Below are 25,297 nucleotides of genomic sequence, written 5' to 3' on the forward strand. Positions count from 1 at the left end.
GTGGAATTCTCAGCGCTTTATTTTTATTTTTTGTATTTCAACCTCAACTCCACTGCTGACTAAATAGTCACTTTGAGGTGGATGGAGTTAGCTATAATTACGTTTGGAACAGCACAGCTGAAATATACAACGGGAATGAGTTGATTTGCAGATGGTTTGTATTCATTTGAAGACATTTAACGCCATTCTGGGTGGCTTGCCAAGTAAGCCGAGAGCTGTTGTTCTTTTATTCATAAACTAAATTTAATTAGATTACTCAGTGGAAGCAAAAGATGAGGAAAATGAACTCGTTTTCATCAGGGAGAACATGTTGGTTTCCTCACTTATTTCGATTTTTGTTTTTTCAAATATGTAATTTCAACAGCCAACATATACAATGTAATTTTGCAACTAATTCACTTTTTTCCCCCCCTTTTTTTTAACGCAACACCCAACTTTGTGCAACATTTTAGTTTATCTACATCTCGGAGGATGAAGCGGCATTAATCATCTGGTCATAGGAGAAAAAGTAATGAAATTCAAATGGGGTACTTAGGAGGGCTGACAACAGATGTTATTCAAATTAACCTCCATTAATTAATATTAATCTCCCTCGACCTGGCCCTGGCAAATCAACACTTGTGTGAGCTCAGGTGTTTATCCAATAAGGAACACTCATTTAATTAGATGAAGAGCTTGGTGCATGTGCAATCTGATACTGCTGTGTTTGTGCACTCCAAATCTTTCATCTACCTTTATTTGATTTATGAACTTTTGCTTTATACTCATCTTGGAAGCAGAAGTTCAGGAAGATGCATCTATTTCGCCCTCTAGTGGTAATCTAGGAGCAAACAGACAATCTGCAGGCAGCCAAATTTAATCAGCTGTAGCAGGATGTGTTGAGATGCAAGATTTAAAAAAAAAAAAAAACTTAATAGAGATGAGCTCAGAAAAGCACTGTGCAGTGGTGAAAATAAAATACTATTGAACTATATTAAGTCTATAAAAGGATTGACGGACAAGTAAAAAAAAGAAATCAAAAAGGATTTCTTCTGTAACCATGGTAACCAAAACAGCGTATTTCAGAGGAAACAGTCGTGTGTTTCAAACCCAATTTAAAGCCAATTTCCTCCTTCGGTGGCTGATTGTGAAATGAGGTATTTGCAAATACCTTAAAAATGCAAAGAGTAGAAAACAATCTTATGTAAAAAACTTATTTAAGAAAATTTTTTTTTGTTTTTTTAAAATAAATCAGTCTGTTTCATTCAGAGTCCATTCAGAGTCCAGCTTCAAAATTCTACTCCAAAGTCACATTGACAGAAGTCAAAGCCTCCACCGCCCAGCCGGGGTACTGATCCGGCGACGGAAACATTCGCTTCATGAATGTCCGTATGAACTCAGGGAAGCGGCCTTCCACGATGCTCTGCCTCACAGAACGCATCAGGGTGAGCTGTATAAAAATGAAAAAACAAAAAACAAAAAAAAAACATTCATGAACAGAGGAAAGGATCATTTGATTACTGTAAACCTCTAGTGATCCATTATAATCTGCTGTGCATCTTCTGCGAGAAAAAAGGTCAGCTTCAGGTCAAGATAATCTGAGCAGTCTGAGTTTTATACAGCGGCAGCAGGATATTTATTTAAGTTACTACTGACGTCTGTTGAATTCTAATAAATCATCAAAACAGATGAAGGAAAAATGAGTGCCTAAGACACCACACCGAATTAAAGGTGCAGTAAATAACAGTCGGTGACATGTAGGGGTTCAATCTGAGAAGGCAACAATGTCGTATAAGAAGGTCTCTCGCTTTCGCCTCCAAACTATCCTGACTAGCTCGGTTTGGATAAATATCCTCTGGGGATATTCTGGATTTTTTAATAGGTCTTTTGTGCTTTGCAGAGTGAAAGGTAGGGACTCTGCAAACTGCCATTTCCTCCCACAGATATCATCAGGCACAAGTAGATTATTATCTAAAGCTTTTAGAAACTGGTTGAACATTTCTGATTGTTTGTTTTGTTCTTTAAGCCATTGGTTAAAAACAAAAAACAAAAAAAAAACAACCTCTGAGGGGATTTAATACAAAAAGTGTCATTGTCCTGCAGGGAATGGGATTTTTAAATAATGTTTTGATACCTACTGGTGTTTCAGGTGTTTTAGGATTTAAAAATTAAAAATCATGAGAAATAATTTCTGTTGTGTGTGTGTGTGTGTGTGTGTTTTTAATATGATATTCTGTAAATTTCAGCTGAAAAATAACCCGATGTGTTGGTGTTAGAAATTTAAAAAAAAAGGAAAACAGATGCTTTAACCTGAGTGCACATATGAGCGCACCCTTAAACTAAGAATTTGTTAACACACAAAATTCAGAAATTATTTATCATTGTCTTAAACCTTCCTCACCTCCCTGCTGTATTCAGCACATGTGAGGTAACATCTATCTGAGCAATTCATCAATATCTACCATGTGATGTTCAGTCATTTCTAATTCCTTACTGACGCTTTGAGTTTGACGGAAAAATCCATTTATAGGATTTAATTTTCACCTTAAAACTGTTACAATCATTAGCAAGTACACAATACATCACTGTGAGAAAAGGTCAGCATTGGACAGAGTAAATTCATCCCACCAATATTGTATTTTAAACAGGCTAGATGCTCATTTGGAAGACATGAGCAAAGTAAAAACGAAACTGGGCTTCGGTGATGAGCCAAAACTGTAACGGCTTGTGACTGCCAAGATTCGTAGATTAAAAAAGTCTCCATTTCTCATAAAGCAACCTAATGATGCCGCCAATATTCCTCCCATTCTTCTTAACTCTTAAAGAAAGCTTTTATGGCACATAGATAAAAAATATGACTTTTATAGCTGTTCTGGTGATAAAAGGAGCCGCTGTGAAACCAGAATGAGCTGCTTTATTCTTTGGCAATACTATCATTTGGCAAAGCGACCGCATTCTGCCTGAAACACAGTATTATAACAGCACTATTACATTTTTCCAACAGCTCCCTGTGAGGCTTTCCATGGAGTGGATTACGCTTAAACAACAGGATAGTTTGTGTTGCTTCAAAACAAAAAAAGGTCAAAAATTCAAGAAAAGGATAATTATAATTAGGCTGAATATTTTTGAAACCATCTCAACCCCAACTGAACCTTTTCTCGTGTAATCTAATACACTAATCAAATCTAAAAAAAAAAAAAAAAAAAGAAATACTAACATTTAAATAATGCATTCAGCGAAGAAATGTGTTTTAAAACAAGTCATCTAATAATACTAATAATTTTAAAGTTACATTTAGCTTGTAGGATTTTTCTAATACTGACCTGGTAGGCAATGTTGTGAATGGTGATGTGATGCATGGCGGCAGTGTCACTCTTAAACAAAGCATGCAGGTAGGCCCGACTATGTCTGAAATAAATAAGAACGTTAAGAAAACAAAAATTGCATTCATGGATTATATACATTTCAAGCATTTTCTGCTGACCACATAAGTCTGATAGGTTGAGAAGTCAGACATATACTATCAACAAAGTTTCAATGTAAAATAATCAGCAAACTTCAGCTATTCCAACTTGGAATGTAAACGGTTTTTCATTCACTTGCCTTTTGCAGGTGGGACACTGGCAGTCGGGGTCTATAGGCTGAAAGTCTTTGGCGTACTGCTTCTGCTTCACCTGAAGAGACCCCCAAGGTACCAAGGCAGAACCAAACCTCTGAGGAAAGACAACAATCATGGTCACAGACAAACTTAGAATCACTTATCTATGTGGATCAATCCCCTTAAATAAAATATTCCAGGTTTTTTTCAGCAGGTGAGGTGAAGGGAGCTTACTGCAGTGCGGGTTGGGAAGACGCAGTCAAACATATCGCATCCCAGAGCGACGCACACCACCAAGTCCACAGCATACCTGCCCCATGTGAGGGATACACAGGCTCTTGGTTAGTGGCTCAATAGCAAATAAACAGCACAGTTCTTGAGTCGTGCGCATAAGAAGAACACACCCGACACCCATCAGGTAGCGAGGCTTTTCTCGTGGCAGATGGTCAGTGCTCAGTGTGACCATCCGCCAGAAATCGTCCTTCTCCTCTCCTCCACTCAGGCCGCCAATGGCAAAACCAGGAACATCACGTTTAGTCATTTCTGCATGAAGACAACCAATGAGAGAGGGAGACTGAGTATTGTGAACTTCCAAGAAAAAAATGAGTCTCCAAAACATTCAATATGGCGGGGTTATCTTTATATATTTTCTTTTTGTTACCATCCAGGCAGGCCTTGCGCAGCTCTGCATCTAGTCCTCCCTGGATGATGGCAAAAAGGTTCTGTTTATCTGGATGCTTATTAGCTGCTATGCAGCGATCCAGCCAACGAATGGATCTATGCATGGCTTCCTCCACCCGCGGTCCCTTCACAGTGCTGCTGACCACATCATCCAGCTGCATCATTATGTCTGACCCTGCAAAACAGGCAGACATAATGAAAAGCCCTGAAAAGCATTAATGATTAAAATGCTTTAAAACTAACTTATAATACTTCATACTTAGCTCACCTAGACTGTTCTGTATGCTAATGGACTTCTCGGGGCTCAACAAGATCTCTTTGCCATCATATGGGGACTTGAATTTGACCCCTTCCTCTGTGACCTCTGAGAGTTCAACAAGAGACACCATCTGAAATCCTCCACTGTCCTGAAAGAAAAATGGAAGAAAAAAAAACTCTAGTTTTTCATATAAATCTTATTCCATATCCCCTCAGGGCAGCACAGTAATGGGCAGCACAGTATTGGAAAACTCTACAATTTGGAACATTATTTTTAAGTATTGTAATGACAATCAGTTTTTCTTGTGTCATAACTTCCATCACTCTTTGCGACCCTCAACATTGGAGTAACTCAACATTGGAGTAACTACTGCAGTAAGGCTCCATTTAGGAGTATTAATGCCAGGAAATATGTAATTTCCTAACATTTTGATAGAATAGCTGGAAAATACTATTTTCCAAATAGACTGTGATACTGATTTTGAGATGACAACATATTATGCAACCTTTGTCAACACAACAACAGAATATTGTATACATTTTTTCCAAAAAGTTTTAATGTACACTTACAGTTAGAAGATTTCTCCTCCAATTCATGAATCCATGTAAACCGTTGGCTTTTTCTATCAACTCAGGTCCCTGGAGATAGTGAAGTCAGAAGAAAATACATATTTACACCCCCTTCTAAAAGCACTAGAAGGCAAGGTGAAATTAAAACTTTTGAGTTTGGCATCAAAAGAATACAGTGAGATAATATTATTTTAATGTTCATTCGTTGATTTTGCAGGCATTTACATCTGGTAACATTTGGACCACATGAAAACAAGAGAGCTCTATATTGGTGAAAAATTAGCAGTTTAAAAAACTCATCCATCAGATACCGTTCCCTCAATTTAACACATGGGGAAACAGTATCTGATGGGTGAATTATGGCCAGAACTGTTACAATGCTTGAGGGGATTACAGCCAATAACTCTAAACAATTTAAATCTAAACATATTTTTAAAGAAAATACAAACGTCGATACTAGGCCAGTCACAATAACAAATTTTGCTGTCTAAAAAATTATTGCGATAAACGATAATATTGTTTCAATACCTTTTGACACTGATTTAATGGAAATGACTAATAATGTACGCTATTTCCTGCCATAGATAGATACACTTTATTTTCAAAAGAACACATAACACTAACTGATAAACTAAATAAACAAAACAACCAAAAACAAAAATAAAATGTATTCTCAAATGGAGACTTGAATAAAAACTAAACAACATAAAGCCAAAGTGGAAATAAATACTGCACTCAACCAAAAGAGTGCAGATTATGAAGTCTGTATATTATATTGCCCTTCAGTAATCACTAGGTTTAAATAGAGAAGATGGGCACATCCGACAACCTAATGCAATAGTTCATACTACACGAATTTTTTGTCCCCATTTTCCCCTTATGATAATCTTAGATCGTTGGCCGATCTAAGATCGTCTCTGGTGATTTCGTAACCGATCATCCCGTAGTGTGATTTAGATCGTTGTGGCCGCTCCGATCTAAATCAGAGGTTTTCCCCGGCTGGGAGTTTAAAGCTGAATGTGACGGGTAGCCAATCAGAAAGCGCGGATTCTCCTCTGCGCTTTCTAAGGGGAAATTACAGAGGGGAATCCCAAACAGCTGACACGGCGGCGCCGTGACGGCGCATCCCGAAGTCCAGCGGACATCGGAGATGATATCTGGAAACAACATTAATTTTTATTTAACATTTCGTGCAAAGAATATAGAAATGACAAGGGGAGGAGTTGGAGCCAAATTGCTACCTCAGTTGAGAAACCGGTAACTTTTCAGCTGCTCTTCGTTAACGTGACATAAATAGGTTATAATGATTTTCATTAAGTCAGGACTTTACGCTGACTCTAGCCACATGCATCACAGGTGGATTCTAGTAAACCATTGATTAATGCTTGATTTTAAAATTAGTTAACTGGACTTGTAGCCATTATTTTGAACTACAAGTCCAAAATAATGGCTGTGTGGCTGGACACCACACAGCACGATCGAACCCGATCGAACCCTTATACCTGGGATTTCTGTCGGCTAATGTGTGGTCTCTCAGGTTTTGTAAATGGGCCGACAACTCGTGTGGTGTGCGCTGACATTACACTAAGGAAATAGGAAGGGAGGGTCAGTGGAGAGCACCGGAATTGAGCCTTTGTTCATTCAGTGTCATCAACAGAAAAAAAAGGGCAGGAAGAGACGATAAAGCCGATAATTAAAATGAGGTCGATAGGTTTAATTTATCGTGCGATTAATTGATTTATCGTTTATCGCGACAGGCCTAGTCGATACTTTAATCTACCTACCGGCCTCATGCCCAGGTGGTACGTGTTTCCCAGGCAAATCTGACAACCGAGACCCTCCAGCTGATCCGCGGTGATCCCCTTCAGGGTTCCCTGTGTCCCAACAGGCATAAAAACCGGCGTGCTGACGCTGGAGTGAGGCAGAGTCAGATCACAAGCTCTTGCTTTCGTCACAGGACATTCTGCAACAATCCTCAGAGTAAGAGGCGGAACGGCGGATAAAGTTTTCTTTAAAAACATGCTGTTTTCTTTGATATTTCCATCTGCTTCAGAGGTTATGGGGGCAGCCATATTTCCTCCGACCGTTGACATGAAGTGGAAACGACCGACAGTTTGTTTGACCAATTGGAAACGTGTTTCTTGCTCAGCATGACGAACACACCTTTTGAACACCCAATGAAAACATAGTTCTGAGGAGAGTCTTCTGGATTAGCCAATAGATGTCTCGGTTTTGTAAAAAAAAAAAAAAAGTAGGTGGACCTATTCTCACCGGTTTCGATCTGACGTCATGTCCTCAAACCGGATAGCGTTTGTGTAGAGGAAGTTTTGTTTTGCGAGTTTTCCGTCCGTTTCGTCTCGCCGAGGTCCTAATTAATGCGCGGTAAAGAATACAAAGTTATGTTTCTCTGAATTACCCTCGTCAGACAGGCGCACCAGTTTTCAAAGTGAGATTAGAAGTAGCGAGCTGCTTGAAGCGGCGGTGCTGAACACTTTCAGAGTAACCCGAGAGCAGCTCGCTGCTAAGCTAACATTAGCCTCCGGTCTACGGTGTGTTGAAGGGCTCTCTGAGCTAACGAAGCCATGGGGAACCGGGGCATGGAAGACCTGATTCCCCTGATCAATAAGCTACAAGACGCCTTCAGTTCAATTGGTCAGAGTGTCAATTTAGACCTTCCTCAGATTGCTGTGGTAGGCGGACAGAGTGCAGGGAAAAGCTCTGTCCTGGAAAATTTTGTCGGCAGGTAAGCGAGAATGGTTGGTTAGGTTAGATATCTGTTGCAAAGATTTTTCTCTTTCCTCTCGTTTGTGTTGGTACATTCTAAAAATGCATGCTTGCTTGTAATGGGAGTATTTCGGCAAGATATTTATCAAAAAGCTAAACTAACCTAGTTACGCTTCCTAGTACATGTTCAATGTTATGACTTAAGGGCATGTTGTAAACCAGCCTTTCTTGTAAAGTAGCTTCAACAACGTGCCTTTCTTACTAATCAGTTTATCAGAATTGTTTTCCTGTGATTTCCCCTCCACCCCTTTTGCATATTTAGTGCCACACCCTGAAATTCTGACACTCTTCACACAGTAATCAATAGTTGTTATATCTGTCAATTGTCAAAGCTCTTCCGTGCAGTGTTTTTGTTTTTTAGGAAGTGCAGGAGAACACTTCTCGATAATGTCACAACTTGTTTTGGCCTGCTGATTTTTATCTCGACAGTTTTTAGCATAAAGTTAAAGTCTACTGTCACTCTTTTTCAAATGTCAACATTTTTCTCCTTTACCCCACAACTGTAGCGGACACAACTTCCTACACAGTCTTCCTCTTTTGATTTTGTTTATGGTTAGCGTTTAGAAATGAAGGAAATGGGAAAGACCTGTCTTTGTTGTTTGGAGGCTTGAAGTGACATTGCTTCCCTGCAGCTTGGCTTTCTCGTCTTCCAACAAGTTTATCCTTTTTGTCCTCTCCCCCATAAGCAGGCAGTGAGGGTAAAAAAAAAAAAAAAAATCAAAACAAGTAGTTTTAAAGGAACTTGTTTAGCAGGTTTCAGCCCCATTCAGTGTAACTCGCATTCACAGTAGTGCACCGTCTATAATACCGTCTATAATGGACTGTATGGAAAACACATTGGTGGTAAAATGACATGCGCACTGACTTGGATAAAAGCACATTAGAAACAGAATGTTTCTCTTAGGCAAGGGTAACTTTGCAGATTAATGTATTTCTAATTGATGCACATTCATTCAAATGACTTGATGTAACAATCACTCGATACATGATCATTGCATTTCAGAGGGATCTGACTTTTAAAATATGTGTTATCCTAATTTGTTCTGTCATTTCCATTTTTGATTTCTTTCCACTGTCTCTGCAGTGATGTTATTGTTCAGTTCAATTCAGTTTAAAATGCCATTTGTTATTCTTCCTTTGGTGCTGTGAAGAGCGCTCCACGGCATCAAACATCATAACACAAATACTCAGTTAATACTCTACCTGTGGTGCACTGGCAGTGGTGTGCATGTGACTTTGAGAGCAGGCAAGGTGAGTTGTACAAATCGAAGCCATCTGTTTAAGGTGGAGCCTTACTGCAATATGGAAGTACTCGGGTGGTGCTCCACATCACCATAACAACAAGCAGGCTCATGAGTCACTGTTGATGTTAGGGTGTGTTTGAGCCCAGGAGGAGTCAATAACATAAAACCTTTGTCATGTGTTGAGTTGGTGTTTTTTTATGCCAAAAGCTATTGTTTAAATGGATGCTTCAAGTGCAGCTTGTTTGCAGTGGTTTTAGACCGTCTGTAGTGTACAACTTTGTTACTGCTTATCTATAGTTCACACTTTGACAAAGATAGTTTTTATTTGTGTGTGTGCATGGTAGGATTAAAATCTTTGTCCGAGGAAAAACGCCCCCATTTATTTTCTACAATTGAAATTTACACATAGCATGTCATGACATGCATTTCAGACAACAACTAGTCTGATCTTGACAGAGAAAATGCTTCCTCTGATTGTCTCGCCAGCTTGAACTTTTTTCTGACTTTAAGTTGGTATATTTAGAAGCAGTCCTGACCTACAGATGTACTCATTTCAAGCAACAAATGTCTTTCCCCAGCATTTTTGGTGATGCCCAGATTTATTTCATTTCATTAGAAAAAAGACAGTTTGACCAGAAGATTCTTTTGCTGTAATTTCTAGTAGTAGTCCCATTTTTCATCCAGTCTTGGTGATTCATCTTCCTGAAGTCATTTAAGTCTGATTTGTTTATGAAATCTTTTAGCCATTTTGCAGCCACTATTTTAAGGAAAGAACCAGTTCCTAGATCTCTAGGTTTTGATGTGGCTGCTGAATTAATGATTCTCTTTTTTTCTGATCTAGAAGACATGTTGTTGCTTAGAGGAGCAGAGGTTAGCTTGGAGTAAAAACAGCTTATTTAGGTTGTAAAATCAGTTTAATGACCAATGTTTTCCAGGCTTTCTAGATTGGTTCCAAACACTGGCATCTGTGTTCACAACATTTGCAGTTTTGTCAAAGCCTCACAATTAGACACATTTTTGTTAGATGTTTTAGACCCACTTCCTGTCAAAACGTGGTGTTTTGCGTAACATATTCACTGCCGTGTTTCTGCTGTTCCAGTTAAAAGAGAAGCATTCATTTTCAGATATCACATCTTTGTGCTGTTCGCAGTTATTTCCTATCATTGCACCGATGTTGCTATTTAGAGTCAAATCATGTTCACAGCCCTAATTAAGGATGCCGCCACTAGTTCACATGAATATATCATGGAATATATTAGTCTGTCCACACATAATTTTTATATTTTTATTTTATTTTCTCATCACAAATTTTAAGACTATCTTCCTCCATTTAGCTCTATTTAGAGAATCGTCTCTTTAACTGTCTGATCAGTTGAGTTATTCAGGTTTTTAAACTTTCTCAGAAGTTGAAGTGGTCTGAAGTGGGGATGAACTTGGAGTTACATGTCAGCATGCAGGGGAAGTTGGCTTTTTTGTTTGGTTTTGTCGTGAACCAGAACAACATAAACGCCATGTATGATGATGAGCTGAAGAGACAAAACACAGGCATAACTAAGTAACCAACAAAAATAGCATCATTTCTTTTTATTGAGCAGCTGAATTCATCCTGTAGTTGGACATTTTGTTTGCTTGCGAAGTTCACATTGACTATAATACACAGACAAATGTTTGATTAGAATATGACTTGGTTGGAACACAGTATTCATTATTACAACTTAAGTAAAGCATGTAATAGAAACTCATTCTCTGCTTTAGAGTTTGCAGTAATACATATTTCTATTGTTTATTTCCTCTTCAGTCTTATCATATTTGAAATTCTGAATAGTGAGACTTTTTCAAATAACTTATAAACAAAAAAACAGTAGCACTAACAGCAGTTCAACTTAGAAATGGTACCTTCCTGGCACAGCCACAATGCAAATAACCCACACACTTAGCTGTATTTTAAATTATTCATTTTTGTATTGTGAAGTCATCACACTTGGTAATTCAGATATTATATCTGGCATTGTGGACTGGTCTGGGTGGAAAGAGTTATCAGATTTGTGACGTAAACCATGGCAAACAAACCCTGAAACAATTTGCATAAGTTTAGGAAAATTGTTTGTATAGCTGTAGGCTGCTGTATGTGAGTGAGCCATCCAGCAGTTGAACTTTGGTGCTTTGTCCTGTTAACTAAAAACCTAACTCTTAAAATTAGAGGTGCACCGATTGCAGTTTTCTGGTCGCTCACCGATCTTTAAAAAGCCCGACTTGCCGATACCAATTATTTTTTTCTTCTTTTATAACTGACGCTGCCAGAGGACACTGAAAACTTGCTAAATCTAGCAACAAAGTTGCCAATGACGATGTGACTATTGTCACCTCAGGACTGTGCAGTGACCTTCTGGGCGGGTCTGTCAGTCAATCCTCTCTCTCTGCGGAGCAAAAGCAGACGGTGACAGATTTTCAGACCTTTGTGGAGTAAGATTAGTTTCATGTGCAAGTATCAGCCAATTTTTCAAAAATTGAGAAAAAGGCGCCTAGTTTAAATCAAAGTTGTCTTAAAAAGTGGCCATTATGTCATCTCTGTTTAGCAAAGCAAACCTCCTCACAGCTGAAAACAGAAATCTATCATCCCTGAAGCTTGTGGGACAGCTAAGACATACAAATAGTGATTGAAGGGATTTTCCAGTAAGCAGTTGGATTTTAGCCGTGTCTGAGGAGGCTCGGGTGCATGGGGTTGCCTCTTGGTTCTCACAGTCACTGAAGGATGTGGGAATGCGGGTAGCCATGATTATGTGTTCTTTGCCACTCTTGACGGCCCGGTGAAAGAGCTCGATCAAACCACAAACAAATTTCTGTGCAACCATGCTCTCTTGAGAATTTAGTATAACCTCAAAGTTTCTCACACTGGTTCTTTTGGAAGCGTGTCATTGTGAGCCACTGTGTGTTGAAATAAAGAAACTTTTGGCTGTGAGCTGTAGCTGATTAGGGAGGCTGCCCTACTCTCCTCTGATTTCTGCTTTCTTAGAGGGAGGCACACAGACTGATGCTCTTAGCTTGACTATAAATGATTGATGAAATGATACACAATCTGCTGAGCCTCCTCTATCATTTAAAGGCCATCAATAATAGAATCCTGACCGCTTGCTTCTTTTTATTATGCCGCTGCCATTTATCCAATTCTCTCTATAAAAACCGAATGGCTCACTTCTGCCTTTGTGTGTCGTACCAACTGAGAAGACACAAGAGAACGACTTAAAGAATAATTCCCTTTTGTGTTTACAAGTTTAAAAGTAATGGAGCTTTACTTTTATATTATAAAAGTTTCACCCAAAGTTCCTGTTTAGCCTGGAAGCTTTAACTGTTAAAAAAAACACTGAAGTAGCCTTGATTGTCAGTGTACTTAAAGGCTTTAGACAATTAGAAATAATCTTCTCTTCTGAGCCGCCAATGTTTTTAGAGAGATCACTGTTGTGCTCAGTAAGCAGAAACTTTTTAGTATTCTGATAGTTGAGCGTCTTTGTCTTTTTCCCTCGGCTGGAATTGATTTTATACTGTCTCCTTCTCTCTCGCTTGCTTACAAGCCTCACACTGAGCGTTTTATACCGCCAAACATGGAGACAACGGTCTGCGTGCTTCACACTTTGTCCATGACACAACACCAGCGCTGAACCAGACGTGTGGTTTTTTTGCTGACTAGTGCGTTTTTGTTCTGGGTACCATCCAGAAGGTTCTACTGTGTGACCACAGTCTGGGAGCATACCATGGCAATTCTTGCCTTGTGGCAGACACATAGTATCTAATCTGAAATCAGATGGCTGGGTGAACATTGCCTCATTCTCTTCAGTTATGTAGGTCTGGCTCTGCTGGGGAAAATAAAAAGAGAGAGTCATGTGGGTTGGTGCCATCCCGAGCCCTGCTACAATCATTCAGTGACTGGATTGAGTAATTTCCACCAGATGTATGTTTCTTACCGCAGCAGAAGGAACTGTGAGGCACAGAGGAGGAATAGGTATCATCAGTGGCTGACAGTTGGAACCAGAAATTGAAATAAACTGAATAAATAGAAACATAATTTGACATCAGATCAGACTAGAACACTGTGTGATGTATATATAATACTTGTATTAAAGCTGAACATTGCGAAGAGAATATCGATTCCGATCAATCCTCAATTTTCCTGACTCTTCTTTCTTCACCATTACATGATGTTTCCATCTCTTTTTGTGAATTTTAGCATCTTGGTCACTAAAAATATAAAATATAGGCAGTTAGTCAAATATATGAGGGATAGCCATTCTAGAAATGCCTGACTGTTGAAATATTACTATCTCACTAATATTGGAATCAAACCAGGCAGCACTATGGTTTGATTTTGCTGCTTTAAGTTAGTCTAAACTTTTCCTGTTTTACATCAATTAGGATTTAAATATTTATATACAAAATACCAAAAATGAGGAAGGATATCACTTTAAGAGAACCTTACGTTTCTTAAATGTATGAGTTCACATATTTTTCCTCAGTAGCTCAAACTGTATAACTTAGGTGGAATATTTTGAGTAGCTGACTGAATATTTCCTACCTTACAACTGGAAAGGTTTAGTTTTATTCCATACAAGATGCTGAGGTTTCAGCTGTTATTGGTTTGCTGTTTAAGTTACTTCACTAGTGCTTTGCTTTTTGGTTGGTGGTGTAGCTCAGACTGGTTTTGATCTAGTTCTTCAAAGATGATTGTGTTCACTTAAGTTTAAAGTGCAGTAGTTACTTTGGCAGAGAAGAAGCCAGTATAACCAGAGCTGTGGTGAGTAGAATCTTCCTCTGAGCTTTTTGGATGAGTATTAAAGACAGTAAATGCTAACTTGGCACAAACAACCCTTTTCAATGGTTTGACCTAAAATTGTTTATCGCATCACCAACTTTTCTTTTTTCTGCTTTGAGCTGAATGAGCAAAACTGAACCAACGTTTTAGCTGCAGCTGAAGAGCTGCTTCTCTATATGAACTACTGGAAAAGCTTTTGTTTCACAATTTGCACAGTCTGGAAATAAACAGTAAACAAATTGCAACTTTTTTCTGCTATTAATAATTCTCACAACAGAATTGCAATCGCATTTATTGGCAAGTTTGTGCAAACAAACAAGGAATTTCTCTTTGGTTTTGCTTTGCTCTCAATTTATGGTAATTTTAGAATTATGATAAGGGCTAATATGCTTTAATAATATGCTAATATGCTTAAAGTCGATAATTCCTCTCATTTCAGCCGTGTTTTGTGCAAATGGCTTAAGGAGAACAAACAGACTGAACTCTTTCTTCCTGCCTGCCTGTGTCTCAATGATTCATTCTTGCACCTGTAGCATTTGTTGTGGTTAGTTTGTGACTGAGCAATTGTCTTGTGCACTGCTTTGCAGGTTGCATTTTGCAATTAGCCTTTTGCAAAAAAAAAGTGGCCGAGAGTAATCGTCACAGGCCAACACCACGTCTCAGGTCTGAGGGCGGTGCATATATGGTTTATTGACACATCTCTCCCTGCCACTGTCAGAAACCACGGGAGCGGCTTCTCACTCACGCCATATATTTTATTTGCTTTGTTCCAAGTATCAGTCGCTAAGCTGCGACAGATGTAAAACATTGGTTTTACATCATTGTCATTTTAAAACACTTTTTAAAATGTCAAAGGTGTTGAGACCTTTGTCATTTTAAGTCACAAAAAAATTAAGGTCATATGGCTAAACCTTATGATCAAGACATGTGATAATCTTTTTGATAATTCAATTATTTATACTTTAAACTTATTTGTCATTGTGCTGCTATTTAAAATGCTTCTTTCAGGGCACTGCTCTCTGTTGCCACACTTCTTGGAGTTGTAGTAAAAAACAGAAGTTGTTCCGCTGCTAAGAGACAGTCTGCACTTAGTTTCACCCTAGCTGAATTATTTTAGGCTTTTCTTTTGAGTTTAGAGTTGATTAAATATAATTCAAATCAGATCAAATATAAATAAAACCGAATAAGGATTTAGGACATGGGTGCATTTAAATAATAAATCTTCTTTTTGGATATGAAATAGAGGAAAATATGTTAAAGCGTATTTTGTCACCCTACTGCGGGAAACAAACTGTTACTTCTCTAACTCCTAAAATAAAACTCGAAAGTTTAAGTCACCAAAACCGTCTTATTTTGTTTATTTGACTGATACAAAAAAAGGTGTTGAGAAGCAGTTTTAAATAAACATCTCAGTCATGCTCTCATATTCGTGAAGCACTTTAGTGACACTAAACCAGAACAGTGTCAGCATACTCAGTAAACTGTAATCATATTCAGAAAAAAATAAAAACAAGGTAAAAGTCTGTGTACAGTAATTCTTTGTCATTTTGTTCCACATTTGTTCATTTGTATAATTCAATGAGTAAACGCTGATCAAGCATGAAACTGTAGGTGCTAAAAGGCAAACCTCTTAAAGTTATGGTGTTGCAATAAAATCCTCAGCATTTTATAACTGAAAGTCTTTTTGACCAGATCAGCATAAAGGCTCAGTTAAGGCTTTAAAACAGTCACCTGACCCTTTCACACGTACTACAACTAAAAAGTTAACATTACTTTAATCATTGTCGATAACAAAACTTTGAATCCATCCTTTGAAGCTGGGGTATCTAACCAGACAGTTGAAGCACAATGATGATCATTTGCTTTTTGTTCAGCTGCTAACATTAATGTTGTCAAAGGCCATTAGATTGCATCATTAGATTGCATTGCAATCTGCGTTTTGTTTACAGCTATCTCTGCATAGCACATTAGAGGTCTAGGTAAACAAAATAAAATACATTTTATCATGATCAGTACTGTATGAGCTGCAGTTTATTCCCTCTGACTCATTTTTTCTTCAACATTCATGTTGTGTACATTCGCTTATCTGGGTGGACTGGTGCCTGTTTCCAGTGGTGATTGGGTCAGAGGTGGGACACACCCTGAATGTGTCCATCACACGGCGACCAAACTCACTCCTGATGGGAATTTAAAACAACCAATTAATCTCACATTTGTGTTTTTGTGCTGTAGCAGATAGTTGGCATATCCTATGAGAATCACTTAAAGATTTGAGTTTTGAGTTTGGGTAAAATGTTATAACTAGAATTAGCGAGGCTAACTTTATAGTATGAAAGATACTCATTGTTTATACTTATTTGATAATAATTGTTGTAATCAAAATTAGAACATGATTAGAGAGTTGTGTAAAATGTTGCAGAATTTGTGTTTGGGTAAAATTTCTTTAGAAGGGAATTCAGCAAATGCATTGATCACTAAAGCTTTAATGACATTATGAAAGTCACATTTCATTTACCAAGGTAGAGAAAAAAGAATTTTCGTTTTCTTATCAAATTACCAAAGGCTATGATACAAATTGGAGTCTTGTATAATAAATAATTAAATGTTATTGCTCGTCAGTTAGACCTTTCTTCTATTTGTTTTTTGTTGTTTTTTGTACCTGCTGCGTTGAATCCAGCATGTTTTCTTTGTATTTATTTTTAGAGCTTTTGTTCTGCACCTTTCAGCTGTTTATTTTTTCTGCCTCTTTTTTTTTGCTCAGGGACTTTCTTCCTCGCGGCTCAGGCATTGTTACTCGCAGACCTCTCATTTTGCAGCTGGTCAATAATATAGCAGGTGAGTACGCCTTTCCCAGGCAACACAAAATCCCAGTTTTCTTTCATCACTGCCCTGCATATGGCCTCTCTGTCACTGTGCCTCAAGCTAGGCACCCTATTTGCTACTTTCATGCCTCAAATTTAATTTTCTCATTCTCCTCACTGCTTTCTCTGTCTTACCCCCTGCTCCTTATTTTTCTGCCTACCTCTTGCTAACTCATTCCCACTCTTCTCCTGTGCAGAATATGCTGAATTCCTGCACTGCAAAGGAAAGAAGTTTGTGGATTTTGATGAAGTGCGGGCAGAAATTGAGGCGGAAACGGATAGGATTACAGGATCCAATAAAGGCATTTCTCCTATCCCTATTAACTTAAGAGTCTACTCGCCACATGGTAATAACATTGTTCTAATTATTATACAAATTCTTTATTATTAAACATGAACGTTTACTTCATGTCAGGTTATGGTAAATTTCAAGAATAAAAGGAAACTTACGTTATATTCTTGTTTTTATTTCCCCTCATGTGACAGTTTTGAACCTGACTCTTATTGACCTCCCGGGTATGACCAAGGTTGCTGTCGGAGATCAGCCCGCAGACATCGAGCATCAAATCAGAGACATGCTGATGCAGTTTATCACCAAGGAGAGCTGTCTGATCCTGGCAGTCACCCCTGCTAACATGGACCTGGCTAACTCGGATGCTTTGAAGATTGCCAAAGAGGTGGACCCACAAGGTGAAGCACGTAGTTTTTACCAAGTTCAACACCGAAACATCAACATGGCATTACACTTAGCAGTCTGATTCTTTGTATCTCTCATTTAAACCACCAGCTGTTAGTTGTTTGTTCCAGTAGGCTTTGCTTGACGACAGGTGAAGCATATTTGACTAAAACATGCGGCTCTTTATAAATATGTTCAGGTCTTCGCACCATTGGTGTCATTACAAAACTGGACCTCATGGATGAAGGCACAGACGCAAAGGATATTCTCGAAAATAAACTGCTTCCATTAAGGAGAGGTCAGTGATGTATGGCACCCAGAGATATATTTACATGAAACATGTACAGGCTCTCTCTATAATTGTTCGAAATGTGTGTACAGGTTACATCGGTGTGGTCAACCGGAGTCAAAAAGACATTGACGGTAAAAAAGACATCCGCGCTGCTTTAGCTGCAGAGAGAAAGTTCTTCCTGTCCCACCCCGCCTATCGACACATGGCAGACCGTATGGGCACCCCGCATCTACAAAAAGCTCTCAACCAGGTCTGCGTCATTCTGTTTCTGTTGTGAAACGGTCTCCTTGCCGTTCCTTGTCATCATCTTCTAAAATGCCATGACTACGGGTTTGCAGCAACTGACCAACCACATCAGGGACACTCTGCCTGGGCTGCGCAGTAAGCTGCAGAGTCAACTCCTGTCTCTGGAGAAGGAGGTGGAAGAGTACAAGAATTTCCGTCCCGATGATCCGACTCGCAAGACAAAGGCGTTGTTGCAGTGAGTGTAGCTTTTGATGTCTCTGCAGAGAGATACAAATTAATGATTAACGTTTAGTACCTAGAGCTAGGGCACATAAGTGTTTAGTTGTACATGCCAAAGTAAGATTTTTGGGTTTTACTTTCCCAGTATGCAAATTTAGTAACCAGTTGACACATTAAGGCTGCGTGTTGAGGCATCTCTGAGCTTCAGAACATAAAGAAATCTGAAGGGATTGGAAAGTTTCATAATCTAATATCATAACTAGACTTTAAAGAGTTCCAAACTTTTCTAAATGAAAGCTGTCTCAAACGCATAAAAAAGAGATGATTCTCAGACCCCCTGTCATTTGTGTTATAAATAAAGGATGGTCCAGCAGTTTGGTGTGGACTTTGAAAAATGCATCGAGGGATCTGGGGACCAGGTGGACACTAACGAGCTGTCAGGTGGCGCCAGGATCAACCGACTCTTCCATGAACGTTTCCCCTTTGAGCTAGTCAAGGTTAAGAGCGCCGGCGTTAATTTCCTTCTTAGAGTTTTAAGTAGTTTGTGTCTTGTCAAATACACTTTAACTGTAAGGTTGTCATCTAACTTGCTCTCCAGATTGTGTTTGATGAGAAAGAGCTGAGGAGGGAAATCAGTCATGCAATCAAAAATGTCCATGGTGTCAGGCAAGTACAGTCCAACTTCAAAAAATCCCAAGATAACGCTTCTGAAATATATTTGACTCTGAATACTGTTGTCCTTCTTTTGTCAGAGCTTTAATTCTAACCTAAGTGTTACAGACTAGCAGTACCAGCCGAATGTGATGTATTCAGAAACTGTCAGCTGTTCTATGAATTATGTTTTCCATTCTGCTGTTTCTTGGTGACTGCCTCTCAGAAATACCACCCACTCGTTTTCAGTGTTCAGTTCATCAGGTGTTTTAGTAATGTTGGTCTCTGTTGTGTTTTGTATTATGAGCCATCTTATGTGCTACATTCATTGTTAGCCTTGCATTGGCACTTCATATCTTCTCCGCATTTAGGTTGTCACTATTTCAATCCTCTGTCTGCTTTGTCATTTTGTTCCATTGTACGTTTTATTTTTGCTTTTTGTTTCTTTTGTTTTTGCTTCAGCCCACATGTCTCTTAACTGTTATGTGTGTCGGCCTCTGTGCCTCTGTCTCTGTGCATCCTCAGAACGGGGCTGTTCACTCCAGACCTGGCGTTTGAGGCCATCGTGAAAAAGCAGATTGTTAAGCTGAAAACGCCCTGTCTCAAATGTATCGATCTGGTCATTCAAGAACTCATCAACACAGTCAGGCAGTGCACCAACAAGGTACTGCAAGAGTCCAGCATCTCCCGACCCAGCCAAGACTCAGAGCAGGGACAACCACGGGCGTAGCAGAGGGCATGCTCTCACAGAACATTAGCTGTAGTGTTTAGATCTAGTTTTTATGCTTTAATTGAGGAACGTCCCGTGCAGTTTGCCCTCTGCCAGCCCGGCCCTGAAAGCTGAGTTCAGGCAGCTCTGTCGTGATGTGGAGTGTTGTGACGGGTGGTGTGTTGTGATGGATTAGAGGTGTTTTCAGGACCAAGATTCTGCTGTCTCTCCTGGACAAGCTGCAGGTCTCATAGCTCAGTACAATTAACCAGCAGAATGCAATGTCTATCTTTACCACTCTGACCAAGTTTAGAAGGAAGTGGATCGTTGGGGAAGAGAATGTGAACAACCTGCAGCTTGTCCTCCACTGTTTGAGTTCTTTCTAATCAACTAGAAAATGGCTAACTGAGCAAATGCATCCTGTCTTCTTCCTCTCTGTCTTTCCAAATATTCCTCTTTCTTTTTATTTCCACCCCCTCCCACCACCTTCACAACAAATTGCCAAACTAACCCTGTGACCTTTCAGAACGGGGCTCTTCACCCCGGACCTGGCTTTCGAGACGATTGTCAAAAAGCAGCTCCGCAAACTCAAAGAGCCCAGCCTCAAATGTGTGGATCTTGTGGTGACTGAATTCACTGCTCTCGTCATGAAGTGTGCCAATAAGGTAACCAGGGATGCATATCACATTAAAATGCCGTGATGGGAGAAGAGTTTTTTTTTTTCTTGTGTGTTTATGACCGCCATTAAAGTCCAGTTTTCATCCACCGCTCATCATTGCTTTGAAAGTCTGCATCGCCCTGTTTTTCCTCTCTATTGATGTCGCAGTACCATAGAATATAAATATTTTTGTGCAAATTGTCCCCCATCCGACTCATTGCGTACACATTTCTGTACCTCTGCATCAGCTTTTCAGATGTATTTTTCTCCCCCCACTCCCACGCTGCTTCCTTTTTGGCCTTGCTGTTAAAGAGCCGACCGACTCGGTTCTGTGTTGCACGCTTGTTGACCCACACAGCAGAATGACTGCCATTCTGCTGTCACCTGAACTGGAAAGAAATTGAACTGATAAGAGGGGTTAAAAGGAACGATACTTCCAGAACGTACCCTCTGTGGCTTCTTGGGCAAAAGCATTTCATTTGTAACAGTGCATCACTGCCATCTTGTGGACAATTGAGGGCACGACACAGTAAGAAACGCTGTATGATGCATAGATGGCCAAACTTACCTCCTCCCTGCCTTTTGGGTTCCCTGTGCCTCAGCCCAGACTATCCTCTATCGTCCAGTCTTTGCTATCATTTGTTTATTCAAACCAGTACCACCAGTCATAGATGAGAGCTTAAACATTTATTGGCTTGACTAAAGTTCGTACTTTTTGGTGTCTTGCTACCAATGTATGGCATAGACTAAGTGTGTCTTAACTAAACATATTTAAGGTCATCTTTGACTGTTGGTATATAACCTCTAACACAAATAACCACCATGTCTTCACAATCTGTGGTGTGTTTGTGTTGGATTGTGGTTGCCTGCATTTGTGTGACACTGAAATGTCACTTGACAATGTTTTTACTCTTTTCTTTGTTTCCTACTTATTTTCACTTCTCACTCCTGTTTTTCTCTGATTCTTGTTGGTAAGTCCTACTAAGGTAAAGCTTAAATGTGCGTGTGTGTGTGTGCGTGCGTGCGTGTGTGTATATGTCTGTATTCTTGTGTTAAATGCTGCAGTTACATGATGTGTTTCCTTGCAGCTCAACTCCTACCCGAGACTGAGAGAGGAGACGGAGAGGATCGTCACCACCCACGTAAGAGAAAGAGAAGGGAAGACCAAGGATCAGGTGCGTTGCTAGGCTTTTAATCCAATGATCTGGTGGCTCGTTGATCATCTTGATCAGTTCATTGTGTTGCCCAGGGGCAATTTGAGACGTTACAGGACCTGGCATTATTCCCCATTGTTACCATTGGGCTTCTGAACCAAAGCTTTAAAAACATGTTTTAAAAGGTTATGTGAGGAAATTGGGGATTTATGTGTTTTTAAGAGTAAGAGCACAATAACTACAGCAGAAGACTTAATATACTAATAGCTGGAAAGACCATGTTTGTGGAAGAGCAACTTTAGTTGGAAATCAAAGGAGTTGCTTGGAGAAACTTTGTTTGTGAGGTAACTGACTGGAATAGAGGAGAAAAAGGATGTTGACAAGCTCTGATGCTAACGTGCTGAGTAACACCACTGGCCTGGTGACGCATTTTGATGTTTTGAGAGGGATTTTAAAAGATCCATAAAGTCTATATTGGCAGCAGTGAAGTAATAATAAACACACGTTTGAATGTTAGCAACGTTCAGATAGCAACATTGCTTTGTTGCATCAATCTGAAAGTAGTCAGAACTCATAGCAGTATGCTGATCACCAAAGACAATGAACCACAGAGGCTCAACTAAGCTGCTAATGCTAAACAGACACACAGAATCAACATTGTTATGGTTTTGAAGTTAGTAAAGCTTGATAGCATAACCAGCTAATGCTTCAGCTTCATATTTAACTGGAAAACTTTATTTACAAAACAATAGCAGGCCTGTTACCTGCAGGCCTCTGAAGAATTTAATATTCCTTCAAAGCAGGAATTTCTGATTTGAATGTCAGTGTAGTTTAACTTTATGTAATAAATATAATTTTGCAGAAAATACAGATAATGAAAGTCAGACCACGGTTCGAGCTTGCATTGTAATATTTGTTCGGTGAAATAAAGAATGGCCTTGCTGTTTCTTGTCAGATCTGAAAATTTGACTAGAAATTTTAAAAGGAAAATTGTATCTTAAATTACAAAATATTTATCATTTATCTTATGCTTAATCCAGTTGTAGGTGTAAATGCATAAATTAATGCAACAATTTAGACTCAGTGATTCATCTTACTTGAGGTGGTTGAGGAAGCAGCGCATTAAGAGCTGTGGTGCTCAGATGAGCCCCCACATTAAAGCCTTGCTTACTGGTAAGGGCTCCTTGTGGTTAAAACAAGTGGTTTGATCTTTATCTCCTTTAAAAAGAAGTATGCAGAAACAGCTGACATCAATTCTAGCTTCCACTGTAAAATGTGGTAGTTTAGCATATAAAGGAAGATAAGATGAAGTCTAAGGTAAAAGTCAGTAACTGGCATCCACATTGCTTGTTAGCCGTTATGAGTCATCGGCTTCTCAATTTACTGATCTTCCAGTGGCAGTGTGAGTGAAAAAAAAAAAACTCTACTGTGAACCTTTTTAACACCACTTAGGTTCCATCTTTGCATTCATAAGTAGATGGCATTAAAAACTCTGTAGCTGTTCCCATTTAGGGCCAGAGACAGCTGAGGTTAGGCCTGCAGTTATCTACAAATAATTATCTGCCATTACTTCACTTTCTGTCCTGTTTGCAACAGCAAGCACCAACAGCCCAGCAGGGAACATTTGAAAGATGAAATGGGTTCTACTAAGTCAGTGGTTCTTAACCTGGGTTCGATCGAACCCCAGGGGTTCGGCGGAGCCTCTGCCGCGGAGATAAAGACGCACTTGTGTAAAGTCGTGATGACGCGCCGCTTTGCCATCACTTGCTGCAGAGGATCACGTTACATTGCTTAGCCAATCAGAGCTGCTGAGGAGCCCTGATTGAAGGAGTTCCACTCTCAGCATGGATTTGAGCTTGTGTCTTTCAGCAAAACTCACCGTTTTTACCAAATTCTATTGTCTAAATCTGCTCTTTAGTCGCATCTTTTCGGGGTTTCTACTGCCTCTAGTGGCGTGGGGGTGGTAACCCAGCTAATATAATTACATTACTAAATCAGAATACCACAAAGTATTTTGTGTGTCTGCGTGGGGGGGGAAGAGGAATAAGAAGGGTTCGGTGAATGCACATATGAAACTGGGGGATTCGGTACCTCAAAAAAGGTTAAGAACCACTGTACTAAGTGCAGACTGATTATTGCGTGTATTTTATTACAGGAGGTGTACTCAAGAGCTTTTATGGACCTTTTCAGACCTGTTTGTGCCCAACTTAAAATCGGGAATTAAATCTGTTTGGCAAAAATATTTGCGTTTTTCCTCCTTTCGGTTTTTATGCAAGTCCCAACATGAGTTTAAAAAGACGCAAGCAACTTTTGTGAGATTCTTATCTGTCCGTGTGTTAAAAACAAAATGTTTGAGTAACCAGCTGTGCAACAAAGACGGAAAAAAACATGTCTGCTTATTTGGTTGCATTTTCAATATTTAAAATGAGAGAAGTTTGAGACAATTTATTTCTCATTGAATTCATCCTAAAACACAAATAAAATGAGTGATTTCAGAAAACATGACAGTAATAGCTTCTCAAACAGTGATTTAAAAAGTGAATAGCAAAACTTCTGGTGAGGATCTTGGCAAATTGAAAGTTTTATAAACGGAAACCTTTGAGTAATACCGTTTTCTCAACTCAACCTCAGTGCGGCAGTACGCAGCCATCTCACTTTTACCTGATGGATTTCACTTGGTTTGTCTTATTTGAGCAAGCTTGACATATCAGATGTGAGACTCTTCACTTTCTAATTTGAGGCTTGACTTAGTATGGTTAAAGTCATCTGCTAACCTAATCTAATTTCTCTCTGTTGAAGGTTCTGCTGCTGATTGACATTGAGCTGTCTTACATCAACACCAACCATGAAGACTTCATAGGCTTTGCTAAGTATGTAACCATCCTTCCTGTTAGTCTGTCTTACAGCTTAGTGTCTTGAACCCAGCCCCAGTACTTTTATGTTTATCCTCTCCTCATCAGAATGAGTGATGAATCTAAATGTCACCAGTAGTTATGCACAGGTTGCGCCTCCCTGAGGAGGGAGATGGATGCCACAATAATCAGAATTTCCCCGTTTATCAAAGTTCCGTTATTTGTGAGTTTCCTTTCCCCCCTTGCATGAAACAATCCCATCCTTCCCCAAAAGTCAAACTTTTCTGGGGAAACAAAAAAAAAAAAACGTTCCTATTTGCATCATGCTGTCGTTAAAAAGCATGCTTGTTGAGCTCAACGAAAGAGCGGCGCTCGCGATTTTTATCTGTTGCTGCTTTGTCTGGAAACTAATTTGCACATGGCATAGCTTTCATGTTTTTTTGTGGTGTATCTCAAAGCAATCTAGAGTTTGCGGGTGGTTTCATGTGCTTCCTAGTGCAGCAGTAACAGTAATTTATAGTTGAGTGGAGCTTCTCTGCAGTGTGGATTTTTGTAACAGAAAAGTCCCTTTGGGAGCATGTGTCAGGGTTTATGTTTTCTCTCTGCATGGCAAGGGAATTGACGCATTGCATCAAAGGTCAGCCAGAGCGGTTTAATGGTTTTCATGACATCACTTTCAGTCTTGACTACAGAAGGCTGGATGATGGTAGCTCCCCAGGGTACAGCAACAACAGGTGGGCAAACGGGAAAGATTCAAGGTTTTGTTTGCAGCACAAGTGCATGGAAATAAATATCAATAAAAAGTTAATTCATTTCACTGCATAATGTTAAAGACAGATCTCACAAGGGATTAATATTCAAGAGCAACAATATTTAATATTGTATGACTTTTTTTTTTTTTGATGCAGAAATGTTTTATTGTATTGTCTACATCTTCTTACTGCAGAGTATAATTACTAGATAAATGCAGCGTGGAGTGGAGGCGATCAGAATGTGGTTCTGCTCAGGAAGCCCCGATTGCTTCAGAGTGCCTGAATTGTTTTGCGTATTTCGTCTTTCTC

General features: G+C 39.3%; 2 protein-coding genes across 8 annotated transcripts in view; one reads left to right on the top strand and one right to left on the bottom strand.

The window, feature by feature from the left end:
• Window position 1: 1 nt before the first annotated feature.
• On the bottom strand, window positions 2-7,277 carry qtrt1 (queuine tRNA-ribosyltransferase 1). Of its 2 annotated transcripts, XM_081610083.1 has the most exons (10): window positions 6,871-6,949; window positions 6,589-6,670; window positions 5,087-5,155; window positions 4,527-4,665; window positions 4,239-4,433; window positions 3,982-4,120; window positions 3,812-3,887; window positions 3,583-3,692; window positions 3,303-3,387; window positions 2-1,429 (listed from the first exon to the last, which is right to left on the bottom strand). In XM_081610083.1, the coding sequence occupies exons 2-10, from the start codon at window positions 6,664-6,666 to the stop codon at window positions 1,277-1,279; spliced, it is 1,044 nt and encodes a 347-aa protein (XP_081466209.1). In that variant the 5' UTR covers window positions 6,667-6,670; window positions 6,871-6,949; the 3' UTR covers window positions 2-1,276. The 2 variants fall into 2 exon arrangements, with proteins under 2 accessions (XP_081466209.1, XP_008414295.1); XM_008416073.3 differs by lacking the exon at window positions 6,589-6,670 and having other exon boundaries at window positions 6,871-7,277.
• Window positions 7,278-7,370: 93 nt separating this feature from the next.
• dnm2a (dynamin 2a) overlaps window positions 7,371-25,297 on the top strand; it is a 30,884-nt gene continuing 12,957 nt past the window's right edge. For 3 of the 6 annotated variants that reach the window (XM_081610082.1, XM_008416077.3, XM_008416078.3), the window contains exons 1-12: window positions 7,371-7,829; window positions 16,680-16,753; window positions 16,977-17,126; window positions 17,266-17,469; window positions 17,655-17,753; window positions 17,837-17,997; window positions 18,086-18,228; window positions 18,574-18,709; window positions 18,811-18,878; window positions 19,389-19,527; window positions 21,319-21,405; window positions 24,184-24,254. In XM_081610082.1, the coding sequence (XP_081466208.1) occupies window positions 7,669-7,829; window positions 16,680-16,753; window positions 16,977-17,126; window positions 17,266-17,469; window positions 17,655-17,753; window positions 17,837-17,997; window positions 18,086-18,228; window positions 18,574-18,709; window positions 18,811-18,878; window positions 19,389-19,527; window positions 21,319-21,405; window positions 24,184-24,254 (1,493 nt within the window). In that variant the 5' untranslated portion in view covers window positions 7,371-7,668. Of the gene's footprint in view, window positions 7,830-16,679; window positions 16,754-16,976; window positions 17,127-17,265; window positions 17,470-17,654; window positions 17,754-17,836; window positions 17,998-18,085; window positions 18,229-18,573; window positions 18,710-18,810; window positions 18,879-19,388; window positions 19,528-20,098; window positions 20,238-21,318; window positions 21,406-24,183; window positions 24,255-24,916; window positions 24,971-25,297 lie in introns of all 6 variants that reach the window. The other 3 variants (XM_008416080.3, XM_008416081.3, XM_008416074.3) reach the window with 2 other exon arrangements.

The sequence above is a fragment of the Poecilia reticulata genome, chromosome 8 (assembly GCF_904066995.2).
Source record: "Poecilia reticulata chromosome 8, P_reticulata-male-v2, whole genome shotgun sequence".
NCBI classification, from domain to species: domain Eukaryota; kingdom Metazoa; phylum Chordata; class Actinopteri; order Cyprinodontiformes; family Poeciliidae; genus Poecilia; species Poecilia reticulata.